The sequence below is a fragment of the Heliangelus exortis genome, chromosome 21 (genome assembly GCF_036169615.1).
Source record: "Heliangelus exortis chromosome 21, bHelExo1.hap1, whole genome shotgun sequence".
NCBI lineage: Eukaryota > Metazoa > Chordata > Aves > Apodiformes > Trochilidae > Heliangelus > Heliangelus exortis.
Window position 1 is genome coordinate 8,286,114 of NC_092442.1, and position 15,101 is coordinate 8,301,214.

The window sequence follows — 15,101 nt, forward strand, 5'->3', positions numbered from 1 at the left end:
GAGTGTTAAAGGACTGAAAAAAAAAAAACAAAACCCATCAAGCAGTTACTTTTTCTATATTCTATCATCTTTAGGAAAGTTATTAACCTTCACGTTGGGGACTGTGTCAGTTTTGTGTCACATGATGAACAGTATTATCTTACCCTGGAGGGACAGAAGGTTTGGAGGAGCAGTCACTGTGGTCTTGCAGAGCTGGGGACGTGGTTGTCTGTTCCACAGGCTTCAGGTACAGCAGAACTAGAGAAGAGTGACATAGTTGTGCAGAGCTGAAAGAGTATGTAGTGTTTTCTGACTGATCTCATCCCTTACCTGCCTGTGTTCCCCTACCTGGAAGTCTCAGACTTCTCAGGGAAAGTGCTCTCCAAGCTGTTACTTTGCCAAGAAACTGTTAATCTATTCCCTGTGCAAATTGTTGCCTCTGTAGAGCTTTTGGTGACTGAAACAACTGTTACAGGGTTGTAACAATCTGTATGAGAGTCTGGTTTTCAATCTGTTGTTCTCTTTGTTGGGCTGAAGAATAGTGATGTAGATAAAGAAGAAGAAATGCTTATCAGAAAAGCTGAGGAGAAAACAGCAGCAGAATACCTGCAGAGCTGGAGCGTTTGGCTTCAGCTGCAAGTGATGAAAATGGTGGTGTTGGTAAGGAGGTAGGGAGCAAACATCAGCAAAACTGTTTGAGCTGTAAATCTGGTTGTAGCAGCTGTGTGACAAGCAACTTTGATGGACATGAGGGTTCCAGGGTGTCTTTAAGTAAGAAGTGTTACGACTTAGCAGTTCAAACAATGTCTGAGTGATCATTAGAACAGGTTAATAACATTCTCCTTCCAGCAGGCTGGAAAGGAGTCCTCCAGAAATCCTTAATACAGAATGTGAGTCCACACTCTGCTCCTCCAAGCACCCAACTGCCTTGCCTTCAACTATTTTTTTACACATCAGTGTGCCTAACACTTGGGGGCTTCAGAAAGAAGAGACTTCTGTCTTTTTCTCTGATTTCCCAGTGCAGAGATTGCAGGGCCTCATGTTTTTATGTGTTCATGCTCTAATAGATTGTTTTGCTTTGTCTGGCTTGGCTGTGAAGTGCCAGTCACAGTTGCCATAAGCCCCTTTTTGTTGACCAATTTACATCTCCAACCAGCTATAATTGTCTCTTTATACTTTACATTATGGATTGCACCAAAGCTGAATAATGAATTGGGGGCTATTTGTTCAGCCCAGAACAAAGGAGTTGTTGTGTGAGCACAGCTCTACCAGATGACCTAAGCCACTCTGATACAAAAACTGTTCAAAGTTGTTTTTTCTCACTCTTTTAAATAGTTTATTTTTATGTTTGCTGGTCACTAGTCAATGTATTAGGCAATTTACTTTTTTGTTTTTGAGCTATGGACTCCATGTCTTTTTCAGCAGTCATAAGAAGAGAAATTCTGTTTAGCAGATGGCCTTTCATTTCCTGTGGTGAACTCTGGTGGATTTGGTGTAGGCTTTGAGGATGTGGACTTGGGTAGTGAAGGGTAACTCCATTTTGGGTCAGACTCCCACTCTGCTGAATCTCCATGGGAAGACATTAGTGCAGGGCTTGGGATTGTAAGAGGCATCAAACAGATCAGAGAGCTGAGCTTTTCTGGATGCACAGCCTCCAGTTCTTTGTGCTAAGATGCTTTAAGAATAATTAGATTTTGGTAAACTAAGGATAATTTTTCTGAAGCCAGTAAGGCTTTCTGAACTTGCCATGTCATAGGTATCAACTCTCCCAGTCAACTGCATCCTTAAATTCAAGTTTTAAGAGCTGTTCTGCAGAATGGGTGTACTTTAGGACCTTCTTAACAAGTGTTGACCCTACAGAAGTGTGCAAGGGGATTATTGATCTGCTTTGCTGTGAATGTTGACTTCTGTACTTGAGGTAGCATTATGCAAAGCTAATCCCAGATTAGTGCCTTCCCAAGCAGGCAGGGTAAACCAGGCTCTGCTAGTTAAGCTTGTGAAAGCTGGAATATGTATGTAAGAACACACCTGAGATCCCTGCAGACTGATGATTTATTTTGGTGCCAGGAAGATGTTTTTAATGGATTGCAGTGGAATTCAGCTGATGGAGAAGGGAGTGTTGTGCACAGCCTAGATTTCAGCATCAAACATGGACAGTAATTTGTATCACAGGGAATTAACTTTCTTGAAATGTATTTAGCCTGACAGCAGAGACCAAACCAACTCAGATTTCAGTTTTGAAGGCAGGATTTTGTTAGGTTCTGTACAAGGAAGATGGATGATTTTCAAAATTAGGAACTTGTGGCTTCTGTTTGAGTTTGCTTTGTGTTGTTTTAATATTTGTTATATTTTAAGCCAACAAAGTGTGACTGAAATTCCCTAAATCAGCAATTTTTTTCAGCATGGCTGTGTGCAGAACAGCTCTGATGGCTTTTGCTTCCTGAACATCTTTTTGTGTACATCTGCCTTTCTAACTGTGGAGGCCCAATTTAAATATTCCTCTCTTTAAAATTTCAGCTTTCAGGGTGTAAATGTGTGCATGCCTGCGTAAATTTATATTGTATATTTAGACAAATATTCATTTATATATGTATCAAATAAGAGCACCATGAGCAAGTGCAGCTAGTAGAAACAAAACACTCTGCCATCTCCAGGGACATGATGTCCTAATGAAATTAGGAGGTGGGTAAGCATTTGATCCTTGTGTCACTGTAGCAACTGACCAGTTATCCTCTTGATACTGGTGTGGGAGGAGGTTCACGTTTCTGGGCAGTTCAGAGCAATCCTTCAGTTGCTGTTAACTGCAGAACGATGCTGTAGAGCTCTTGCTGCAGCAGCTCAGTCCCCTGTCCTTGGCTGAGTGGGGAGCCCTTCAGCATTTTTCAGAAGCAAACTTCTGCAAGGCTGTTTTATTCATTTTCTTGGTGGTTTGAGTATTCTGGGGCCCAGGTTTCAATGAATAAAACCTGTGACATGCAGAAGATGAGTTTATGCTTGTTGAACTGGATAGATTTCTTGTTCTGTGTATTTCAAGGTGTTGGATTCCTTCCTGAGACCTGGATGGCTTTGACTCCTGGTTTTTAAGTAAAACTCCTTTTTAATAATCATATCATAGCTAACAATTTTATCTGTATTGTAAGTAATGCATAAGGATTGTACCTGTCTAAAATTGACTTGCAAAACCCTGTAAATATTAAACAAATACAGTATCTGAAATCTTCTAACATGTTATTTTTTTTAAATTGGCAAAATTATTGCAGTCTGAATCAAAGGAGCAATAATCCCTCCTCTTTACCAAACCTGAGCTACTGCTTGGCTCTGAACACTAACAGAAATCAAAGGGGGAGTATTTTTTCTGTAAAACTTGAATTTCCACTAGACAGTTTTATATAAGCTGTCATTTTAACATCATACAACTTTTCTTTCCAAGAAAATCACCATAGCAGAAACTGTAAATTGTGGGTTTCAGGGAGAAATGCAATGCAAATAAGATGCTTTAGCATTTGGGGACTCTTTTTTCTTTCTTTTCTTTTCTTTTCTTTTCTTTTCTTTTCTTTTCTTTTCTTTTCTTTTCTTTTCTTTTCTTTTCTTTTCTCTTCTTTTCTCTTCTTTTCTCTTCTTTTCTCTTCTTTTCTTTTCTTTTCTTTTCTTTTCTTTTCTTTTCTTTTCTCTTCTTTTCTCTTCTTTTCTCTTCTTTTCTCTTCTTTTCTCTTCTTTTCTCTTCTTTTCTCTTCTTTTCTCTTCTTTTCTCTTCTTTTCTCTTCTTTTCTCTTCTTTTCTCTTCTTTTCTCTTCTTTTCTCTTCTTTTCTCTTCTTTTCTCTTCTTTTCTCTTCTTTTCTCTTCTTTTCTCTTCTTTTCTCTTCTTTTCTCTTCTTTTCTCTTCTTTTCTCTTCTTTTCTCTTCTTTTCTCTTCTTTTCTCTTCTTTTCTCTTCTTTTCTCTTCTTTTCTCTTCTTTTCTCTTCTTTTCTCTTCTTTTCTCTTCTTTTCTCTTCTTTTCTCTTCTTTTCTCTTCTTTTCTCTTCTTTTCTCTTCTTTTCTCTTCTTTTCTCTTCTTTTCTCTTCTTTTCTCTTCTTTTCTCTTCTTTTCTCTTCTTTTCTCTTCTTTTCTCTTCTTTTCTCTTCTTTTCTCTTCTTTTCTCTTCTTTTCTCTTCTTTTCTCTTCTTTTCTCTTCTTTTCTCTTCTTTTCTCTTCTTTTCTCTTCTTTTCTCTTCTTTTCTCTTCTTTTCTCTTCTTTTCTCTTCTTTTCTCTTCTTTTCTCTTCTTTTCTCTTCTTTTCTCTTCTTTTCTCTTCTTTTCTCTTCTTTTCTCTTCTTTTCTCTTCTTTTCTCTTCTTTTCTCTTCTTTTCTCTTCTTTTCTCTTCTTTTCTCTTCTTTTCTCTTCTTTTCTCTTCTTTCTCTTCTTTTCTCTTCTTTTCTCTTCTTTTCTCTTCTTTTCTCTTCTTTTCTCTTCTTTTCTCTTCTTTTCTCTTCTTTTCTCTTCTTTTCTCTTCTTTTCTCTTCTTTTCTCTTCTTTTCTCTTCTTTTCTCTTCTTTTCTCTTCTTTTCTCTTCTTTTCTCTTCTTTTCTCTTCTTTTCTCTTCTTTTCTCTTCTTTTCTCTTCTTTTCTCTTCTTTTCTCTTCTTTTCTCTTCTTTTCTCTTCTTTTCTCTTCTTTTCTCTTCTTTTCTCTTCTTTTCTCTTCTTTTCTCTTCTTTTCTCTTCTTTTCTCTTCTTTTCTCTTCTTTTCTCTTCTTTTCTCTTCTTTTCTCTTCTTTTCTCTTCTTTTCTCTTCTTTTCTCTTCTTTTCTCTTCTTTTCTCTTCTTTTCTCTTCTTTTCTCTTCTTTTCTCTTCTTTTCTCTTCTTTTCTCTTCTTTTCTCTTCTTTTCTCTTCTTTTCTCTTCTTTTCTCTTCTTTTCTCTTCTTTTCTCTTCTTTTCTCTTCTTTTCTCTTCTTTTCTCTTCTTTTCTCTTCTTTTCTCTTCTTTTCTCTTCTTTTCTCTTCTTTTCTCTTCTTTTCTCTTCTTTTCTCTTCTTTTCTCTTCTTTTCTCTTCTTTTCTCTTCTTTTCTCTTCTTTTCTCTTCTTTTCTCTTCTTTTCTCTTCTTTTCTCTTCTTTTCTCTTCTTTTCTCTTCTTTTCTCTTCTTTTCTCTTCTTTTCTCTTCTTTTCTCTTCTTTTCTCTTCTTTTCTCTTCTTTTCTCTTCTTTTCTCTTCTTTTCTCTTCTTTTCTCTTCTTTTCTCTTCTTTTCTCTTCTTTTCTCTTCTTTTCTCTTCTTTTCTCTTCTTTTCTCTTCTTTTCTCTTCTTTTCTCTTCTTTTCTCTTCTTTTCTCCTCTTTTCTCCTCTTTTCTCCTCTTTTCTCCTCTTTTCTCCTCTTTTCTCCTCTTTTCTCCTCTTTTCTCCTCTTTTCTCCTCTTTTCTCCTCTTTTCTCCTCTTCTCCTCTTTTCTCCTCTTTTCTCCTCTTTTCTCCTCTTTTCTCCTCTTTTCTCCTCTTTTCTCCTCTTTTCTCCTCTTTTCTCCTCTTTTCTCCTCTTCTTTTCTTCTCTTCTTTTCTTCTCTTCTTTTCTTCTCTTCTTTTCTTCTCTTCTTTTCTCTTCTTTTCTTCTCTTCTTTTCTCTTCTTTTCTTCTCTTCTTTTCTCTTCTTTTCTTCTCTTCTTTTCTCTTCTTTTCTTCTCTTCTTTTCTCTTCTTTTCTTTTCTTTTCTCTTCTTTTCTTTTCTTTTCTCTTCTTTTCTTCTCTTCTTTTCTCTTCTTTTCTTCTCTTCTTTTCTCTTCTTTTCTTCTCTTCTTTTCTCTTCTTTTCTTCTCTTCTTTTCTCTTCTTTTCTTCTCTTCTTTTCTCTTCTTTTCTTCTCTTCTTTTCTCTTCTTTTCTTTTCTTTTCTCTTCTTTTCTTTTCTTTTCTCTTCTTTTCTTTTCTTTTCTCTTCTTTTCTCTTCTTTTCTCTTCTTTTCTCTTCTTTTCTCTTCTTTTCTCTTCTTTTCTCTTCTTTTCTCTTCTTTTCTCTTCTTTTCTCTTCTTTTCTCTTCTTTTCTCTTCTTTTCTTCTCTTCTTTTCTCTTCTTTTCTTCTCTTCTTTTCTCTTCTTTTCTTCTCTTCTTTTCTCTTCTTTTCTTTTCTTTTCTCTTCTTTTCTTTTCTTTTCTCTTCTTTTCTTTTCTTTTCTCTTCTTTTCTTTTCTTTTCTCTTCTTTTCTTTTCTTTTCTCTTCTTTTCTCTTCTTTTCTCTTCTTTTCTTCTCTTCTTTTCTCTTCTTTTCTTTTCTCTTCTTTTCTTTTCTCTTCTTTTCTTTTCTCTTCTTTTCTTTTCTCTTCTTTTCTTTTCTCTTCTTTTCTTTTCTCTTCTTTTCTTTTCTCTTCTTTTCTTTTCTCTTCTTTTCTTTTCTCTTCTTTTCTTTTCTCTTCTTTTCTTTTCTCTTCTTTTCTTTTCTCTTCCCAAAATAAAATTCCAGAAACTGTTTAAGAGTCAAGAGAGGATTTTTAAAGCAAGGAGTGTGACTGGCTACTTTCTTTGTGTTTGACTGCATTGGAACTGTCAGCTCCTCAGGTTGGTTTGTTTGGCTTTTTCAAGAAGAAAAGGAGCTCTTACAACATTTTGATGTATGCTGGCTTCCAGTTATTGCACTATTTACTCTCCTGGATAAGGAAATCCACAGCTGCTCTCTAGCACTTTTTAGGGCTGATCTCACTCAGGGGAGGCTGAAGTAGCAGACAGAATGTACACTCTTCAGAAAAGCTTTCCATCCAAGAGCTCCCTTGCACTGAAGAGTTCACCTTTTCAGAGAAATTAGCCTGTGCAAAATGAAACATGTGGTTCTGTTGTCTGAGTTTTGCCTTGCTGAGGGCTGTGTTTTCAGGCTGGGAGGTTTTAGAGGTCTTTTTGCATGGACGTTTAGTGCCAGAATAAATGCTTTCTAATATGAGAATCAAATATTAAGTGTTTAGAAGAAGAGAGGTTTGTGTGAAGCTCTGCTGCTTTGGAACCTCAAACAGTGAGCTGATCAGTAGAAGGGATTGTTTAGCAACCTTTTGTTCTGTTGTTAGAAGTGAGGGAGTTTTGTCATTTCAGTGAAAAATTTAGATTTATGTAGGTGGAAATGTTTTCATCTTTGTCACTGTGGGAAGTGAATCACGTTCTCCTTTTTAATGGTGTGATGTGTGATAACTGTGATTTGGGAAACTGTTTGCCTCTGTCCTTTGGCTATGGAGTAAATGGAGTCTTTCCTAACCAGAAATGGGGAGAAATCATGCTTTTTGGTTTTGTTCTGCTCTTTAGATCCCCAGACGTGACTGATCTATGAAATGGCAGAGAATGGAACAGATTGTGACCAGAGACGGGTGGGAATGAGCAAAGAGCAGCACAATGGGAACTTCACAGGTAAGGGGAAGTAGCTTGGCATGTAAAAAAGCACAGTATTCCAAAGGAAGTCTGTGTTGGGGCATTTTATGCCCAGATAATGTAAAGGACCTCAGCTCCTGAATCCATTTTGCTAAGTTCAGTCAACTCTAAATCTGAAGTCCAAAGGTTTTATGTGTTGTAAAGCCACAGCATAGTTTATATTGGGTATTTCCATTCAGTTCTCTCTTTTTTTTTTCCCCTCTTCTGAACTACAGAATAAGTTCTTACTCTGTTGCTGCTAAGTGTGTGAGCCCTGTAAAGCTGACTTGGGTACCAACAGGGGCTGCAACAGGACCAAGTGAAAAAACTAAACCATGTTGGCAAGTGTGTGTCTGTAGAAGTCAGGCTATACAGCCCCACCCTTTGGCACTGGGAAGTTAGGACTTGGTAATGAAAATCAGTTTTACTCTGGGAGAAATCCAGTTATTAGTCTCCCAGTTTCTGGTTTTGCTGTTGCCATTTAGCTTCACTATAATTTATCCATTTTGATGATAAATTATCAATAAGGCAGAGAGCTAATTCCTGCTTTGCCTCTGTTTTCCCTACTGCTATGTCTGAAGCAGTATGGGTGAATGTTTAGGACTTGTGAAAAGTAACCTGAGAAGGTTTCATGCAGAGCCTTGAGTCACTGAATTATCTGTGCTGTGCAGCAGAGCCATGAGAATCATTTTAGTTTGTTTCCTCTCAGTGCTGAATGTGCTGGTTCCATATTTGAGTTCTGTAACCAAGTGATTTCTCAAGTTGTGTACAGCCTTGCACCATTGTCTGTGGTGACCTTTACTAAAAACAGGGGCATAAAAACCCAAGGTTGAAGCATTTTTGTTAGACATGAAGTGAAAAACTAGAGAATAGAAATTCTTGATGGAATGAAGGATTTCAAGAGGAGCTGTCTGTGTGTATGGAACAAAGCAAAGCCTTTTATTGAAATCATTCTGTAACTCTGGGGGAATGTGGATGCCATCCAGTATTTGTCATCGTAGAATTGCTGTTTTTTCATCTAAAGCAGCTGATTTTTTACAGCTAAAGAATACAAAATTCCATGGGCTATGTAACTGATGAGGTATGCAATTTCTCTGCATCTGATAAAGCAGCATGTTTCAATTACTGGAATAATACAGCTTGAGTTACAGTGTGCTGGAGGTGCCAAAGATTAATATTGTAAATGCAACAGCTTTTGACAAATCTAAAATTTATGAATATTACTGTGGTGCTTTAAAGTATATAAAACAGCATACATATGTTTTGTCTTTGTGCAGTAAGCAGTGTTTAAGCAAGTTCAGTGTCTGTTTGGATACAAGAGTTATTTTTGTTTGTTCTTCCCATTGTTTTGTGTTCCTTTTTTTATCTTATTTTGGAATCCATTTTATTTGAAAGCTTAACAATTATTACCACTCATTAGCTTGACAGCCTTTGGACACACCAATCTCATCCAAAAAAATAGCCAGGGTTTTTGTTAACCTCGACTGGTTTGTAAGTGGAAAATAACACAGTTACTGGAAGAACCTTTCCCCTCTACTTGTATGGGAGAGTGCAGTGAGTGGTGTTACCCTAACGTGGAGCTGTGCTGTACAGGCAAATCCCTGCAGTTAAGTTGACCAAATTTATTGGACTAGATGACCTTTAGAGGTCCCTCCCAACCCAAATCATTCTATGCTTTTATGATTCTGGTGTATCAGGCTGGTGAAAGGCTGCAGATCCTTTTCATGAGGGCACCTCCTGTCTGCTGGGCTCATTTTGGAGGAGCTGAAGAGCAAGGCACAGCCTGAGGAGCCCAGCTGGGGGGGTTGATGCTCTTACCCAGTTACGTGGTGACTGAAGTGTATAAAGAGCACACGTAATTCAATCTGGTTTGATTGGAGATGGCTGAGAATAGCTTTGGAAGAGAGCCAAATGCCAAAAGTTCAGAGTGAACTGTGGTCTCTGCAGAGTCATGTGTGACCCTCATACATTAGCTGGTTTGTAACTGGGAGTGCAGAGCCTGGCAGAAGGCTCACACAGACATCAGGCTTTTTGCATTTTCTGCCTATTTCTTGAGTGGTTACTCAGCTACACAGAGGAAAAAAAGTCACCTGATTCCTGATGCCCTTGGAGCAGATGCTTTGAGATGAATAGAACTATGACTCACGTGAGCTTTCTTATCAAGGCAACAAAAAAATCAGTTTCTTTTTGGCTGGACTAGAATCTGAATTATCAGCCTGTTTACTGTTCTGTTGGTTTTCATTTGCAGAGTCCTCTTTGAGTGAAAGAAAGCGAAGGGACCGAGAAGAGAGGTTGAACATTGTCCTGTGGAAACAGCCTCGTGTTACCTTGCAGTATTTTCTCCTGGAAACTCTACTAAACTTGAAGGAATGGACCATAAAGTAAAGATAATTTCTTTAACTTCTGCTAAGCATTCTGGGGAAACCCATGCTCTGATTCAGTAGGTCACTCTGACATCTCCCTTTCCCTGATGATTCACAACTTTAAAATTCTTCTTTCAGAAAACAAATTTCTTTTTGAACCTTAAAGGTGGCTACTGGAACATACCACACTTCTAGCTGGGTACCCAAACCTTCTGTTTAGAATGACAGAAGTGTGAATACAGTGAGGAAGTGCAGCCATTCAGTGGAAGAAAATGGCAAACTTCCTTTCTGAAGAGTTGAATATTCCAGTTTGAAGGAGGATGTGCAGTGTTTAGGGATCCTTAAGGCATGAGATGTTGTACTTATGCCTGCAGTGTTATGTCCTGATCTAATAATGTGTTAATATCTCTGATCTTCAAATAGCTCAACCAGGACAGGGTCCAGGGGTATGTGGAACTTTCAGTGATGTTTATGACAAGCAAAGGGTACTTTGAATAAAAGAATAAAAAGGGTACTTTGCTTGTAAGCTATGTGGTCCCTTTCACAGCAGGAATTTATTTATTAGAGCACTTTCCCTAAGCATTATTTACATTCTGGATAAAATGTGCTTTTATTCTAGTCAGAAAATCTGTGAGTTGCAGTCCTAACATTCCCTGCTCATGCTGAAGTGCATGGCTATTTCCAAACATTTCAGGCTTGAGAGGGCTTAGGATATCAAAAGTAAAAAACAGGAGTAAAATTGGCAACTGAAAAAACCAACAGTAGCAGCTATCCTAGTGCTTGTGTTGGTAACTGCAATCTCTTGTGAAACATTGGTGACTGTTTTCCTGTATGGTGTTTCATATTTCTTTTTTCTGTCTAGCTAAAGGGAGGTTTTGTTCACAGTTTGCTGTTTTATGTCTGACATCTTTAAGTGATGCTAGAACTTGTTTTTTTTTTTTTTATATCAAGTAGTGCTTCCTGGAAAATACTAAATCTATTTGCTTAATCTATTCTGTGTTGCTACATACACACCAAGTACAATGTGTATATGAAGCTAAATAGGCTCAAAAGTAATTTATTATCAGATTATAGGAAATTTACACTTTTCTTCCATTACTGTAGTAGCTTCCTAATGTTTCCTGCATTGCACTTTGCTCAGCCATGGATGGTCCTGTGTTTGGGACCTTCTTGGCTGCAGAAGCTACATGTTGTTCTCAGGTTGTATTTAGTTTCAGACAGATACTTTATTTTTGTTGGGTCTTTGGGAGGTTTTTTTGGGTTTGTTTTTTTTTTGGTTTTTTGTTTTTTTAATAAAGAAAAAGGCATGGCTGAGCTTTGATCTCACGTTACAGTGAAACAGAGATTTTCCTATAAAGAATAAAAGCTCCCCAGATATTTTCTTGGGAGGTTTCTTTTAGAAGGGCAGACTTTTCAGCTGCCATTCTCCCTGCTGACCACATCTATGCAAACCCAGTCTATAGGGGGAACTGAAGTGATTTTGCAGTGCATGCTGGATGATGAAAAGCCCCTAATTTAATTTATTTGCAATTAATTTAATTGCCATTTGTCTTTTAAGATTGTGGCATCGGCGAAGTATCTTGGTGTCCTTTATACTGCTGCTTGCAGTGCTCACAGCCACCTATTACATTGAAGGAACACATCAACAGGTATGAGGTTTTCAAGTTAACTTTCCTTAGTGACTAATCCTTCCTGTGCTGAAGTAGATGGACTGGGAATTGTCTCCCTGGAATTGCAATGTATCTTTTGAACTCCCCCTCCCCAGGGATATTTCTTTCTCATGCCACGACTCCTCTCTTGTGTGTGGATGAGTTGTTTGGGGTTTTTTTTAGAGATGTGGAACAATCAGCTGTATGTTTGATCTTGTGTAGGTGTTCCCCTTCTTGTCCATTCCTCCAAAGCACACCTCCAAAGCTGCAGCACTCCTTCACATCTGCTGTTAACAAGCTTTTAATAGTGGTGTGTGAGCTCTTGAGATGCAATGCTCAACTGAGTCATGATAGAACTGCATGATTCCTGAGAAATGTTTCTTCTGCAGGGGAAAGATCTCCTGACCCCTGTCCCACGTTGGGATAAGTTTATATCTAGACATAAAATGGTTTCATGGTTTGAATCTGATTCTTTAATGCTTCTTAACCCTCATTCTTTTAAGGGGGCTGTTTTAAAATTTTTTTGTGCTTTGGAGTACACGAAGACTGATGCTTTGCATCCCTTCAGGTGTAAGCCATAGCTTCAGCATAAGGTGATGATGATGTCTACACCTTTCCCCTCCCAATTTCTCCTGAGAGTTTCAGATTTTCCCTGGGGGCAGGCAGCCCTTTTAAACCCTGCAGAGCATTTCCTTGTGCAGCTGAATTGTTTTACTGCTCTGCCCCTGGAATCAGCAGGTTCCCAGTTTCAGAGAACTTCCTTACCTCCACACTGCTATGGTGTGTCCCTGGCTGCTGAGGGACAGGCAGTGACACTGTGACTGGCACAGGAGTCCTGGCTTCCCAGGACTTCCCAGAGGCAGTGAAAGGAGTTGCTTCAACTCATCATATTCTTACACACTCACTCCTTGACACCAAAGCAGTGAGGTCAGGTTGGTGGGTGGTAAATGGGTGGGCAGTTTCTGGTGATCACACTGTTAAACGCTGCCCTGGTTGGTGTCCCGGGCAGCTGCTTGATCCGCTCGAGATTTGCCACTAGATGGCTCTGACAAACGTGTTGAGGCACATGGCCCCGGGGCTTGGCAGAGCAGCGCTGCTCAAGGATTCCTGGAGCTTGGTGGGAGCAAACCTGTGCCTCTGGCACTGGGGACTGTGACCTGCAGGGTCCAGCCGGTGCCTGAGGGGGGGTCTCAGTCGTGTGTACCAGCAGGGATCTGTTCCCCAACCTTCCTCCAGAGCTCCTGCTCTGCAGTCCTGCTAATGCCTGTCTGTACCATCAGTGTGCTTGGGCATGAGCCCCTTTCTGCTGAAAGCATACTCAGAAGAGTGAAGCATAGCTGTGGTTTCCACTTGCCATTTTCAGGACTTTTTTACACCCTGGTGTGCCGAAGCCTGGTCAACTTCATCTTAGTTCTGGTGGTCCATGGGTGGCATAAAATGGCACCTTGCCTCTCCTTGGGGCTGTGCTGCAGAGGAGTTGAAGGCTTTGCTCATCCTCTCAGGATTGCTTTCCTGGCAGTGGGAGGGAGATGCTGCTTCCCCTTTTCCCCAGTGAACCCAACTTTTTTATGTCCCAAATTTGCTATGACTTTCCCATATCCCCTCATTTATGTGTCCAACCCCCAACCAGCATTTTAATTGTTACTTAAAGGTTCCAAACCTGGGAGCTCACTGGTCCCAGATAAAGCATTCAACAGGCTGGGAGTGCAGTTCCTTCTGTTCCTTTGTTTAATCTGTTCAGGCAGTTCCCTGAGCTGTCTGCTCACTGCTTGGGCTCCTCTAGACATTGCCCAGGGTTTGCTGCTCACTCCTATTGTCCCTGTTCTGTATTTCAACCCCCTGCTGTTTGCTTTTTTTTTATCTCCCTCCTTGGAAACTTGGGGATTCTGAGGCATGCTGGGCTTTTCTTTTGGAAGTGTGCTGTTTTCTGTAAATGTCTGTGTTGTCGTTGTAAAAAATTGCAAATAGAAGCACCTAGGGTTTTCTTTCAGTTGTTGCAATCAGGTAACTATCTCCATTACTTTGTAGCTTTAACTTTCTCCCCTGAGGGATGTAATAATAATCAGATTATTTTTGCCTCTTTTTCACCTTCTCTTTTTCAGTATGTGAGGTATATGGAGAAAAAGTTCTTCTGGTGTGCCTACTGGGTAGGATTAGGCATTCTGTCCTCTGTTGGACTTGGAACAGGTCTCCACACCTTTCTGCTCTATCTGGTAAGGAATTTCCATGCCTTGTTTTTTTCTGAATTGAGGATTTTAATTTTGCATATTTTAATATCTGTGAATAAAAATTATTCTTTAAGTCCCAGATGTTATGTACTTCTAAAGGAAAAGAAACACTGTAATGCTTCTAAGTGATTCATATTCTATACTGCATAACCTTGCTTTGTAGCTGGGAGATATTAGCCTGCTGTCAACCCACATTTTGAAACAATGGGTCAGAATCTGCAAGCTCTATCCTCTTAATTTTCCTAATTTAAGTGGAACATTTTCTAGTGTGTGCAGCTCCAGTGTTTCCATTTAAAATGTTTCAGCATATTCTTTCTTTTACTATCTCAAAATGATCATGTTTCTAGCCAAAACCTCTGAAAAAAAGCAGCTATTTTTTAAAGGTCAGCCTATAGTAATTTTGCTTTTAAAATAACAGCAAGAAAAAGGTTTATTTGCAAAGATAAAATAATTTTCTGTTGTTCTGAAAATTTGTGTGGTGTTGTTTATCTCAGCTTTGCTAGGAAAGTTAGAGAAATGTTTGGGTGTGTTTTGCTTTTGGCCATTGGATTAGTTCCTTGTTTACGAAACCACTGTCCTGGATTTAAGAGAAGGATTCATGGCCACAAAATAATTAAAACCAGTTTATGCAACAAATGTCATCTTGTATTTGGAACAATTACAGATGTTTACTTTCAGAACTGCTTTAATCATTACCAATGACACAGAAAATGCCAGCAGAAACCAGAAACTCAGGCTTTTTCAGCACAGCAGGGCAATGCCTCTTGGATCGAATGGCATCTGCATTTGAAATAGTCCGAGGCTGATTCTTAGTGCAGCTTCTTTCCTACAGGCTGGGGGGGCAGAAGGTGCAGGGGGAGGGAAACTGGAGCTCACCAGAAACAAGTTTATGCATGCACAGCCTTCTAGACAAAAATACTGCTGCCAGTCTCACTGATCAGAAATTTAATAAAGCTGATGGACACGGTGTCCAAACATTTTTGTGTAACACTGGTTGGGAATGCACAGAACTCTCTGACTTGCAGAGAAGATGCTGTTAATAGCTCAGACACATTGATGCAGGGGGAGCATCAATCAAAACCATCAGTCCCAAACCGAGTGTAGGAAGAAAGAAGTAAAGATTCTTTTTCTTCCTGTGGTGGATTTAGTGATTACCACGGACTGTAAATTTAGGACAATTACACTTTCTGGGCAGTCTGAACCCTGAGTGGGTCATGTTTTGGTGGGGTGTATCTGGCTCTGCAGCCAGTAGATGGCAGTGGGAGTGTAAAAACAGGAGCTCATGGCTCTGTTGCCATTTTAAGTACCTGGACTGTTAATATTGTTAATACAGCCCTACATCAATGTGCTGTCAGTGTCGTGCCACACTCCTTAATGTCTCCCCAGCTTGACCCTACACCTTGTGTGAAAGGGAACACTGAGTCTTGGCTTTAAACTGTTGCTGCAGCTTTTCAGGGTAAATTACTTCAGAATAGTGTTCTGAGTTTAACACATCTGGAAACGAGGTGATTATGAGCTCCAGCGTTTAAAA

At 39.1% G+C, this 15,101-nt stretch overlaps 1 protein-coding gene across 3 annotated transcripts in view; it reads left to right on the top strand.

Moving 5' to 3' along the window:
* Nucleotides 1-15,101, top strand: part of VMP1 (vacuole membrane protein 1) — a 68,180-nt gene that overhangs the window by 4,427 nt on the left and 48,652 nt on the right. The window contains exons 2-6 of one of the 3 annotated variants that reach the window (XM_071764737.1): nt 7,229-7,330; nt 7,567-7,675; nt 9,579-9,711; nt 11,252-11,342; nt 13,445-13,555. In XM_071764737.1, the coding sequence (XP_071620838.1) occupies nt 7,666-7,675; nt 9,579-9,711; nt 11,252-11,342; nt 13,445-13,555 (345 nt within the window). In that variant the 5' untranslated portion in view covers nt 7,229-7,330; nt 7,567-7,665. Of the gene's footprint in view, nt 1-3,024; nt 3,064-7,228; nt 7,331-7,566; nt 7,676-9,578; nt 9,712-11,251; nt 11,343-13,444; nt 13,556-15,101 lie in introns of those variants that run through there. The other 2 variants (XM_071764736.1, XM_071764735.1) reach the window with 2 other exon arrangements.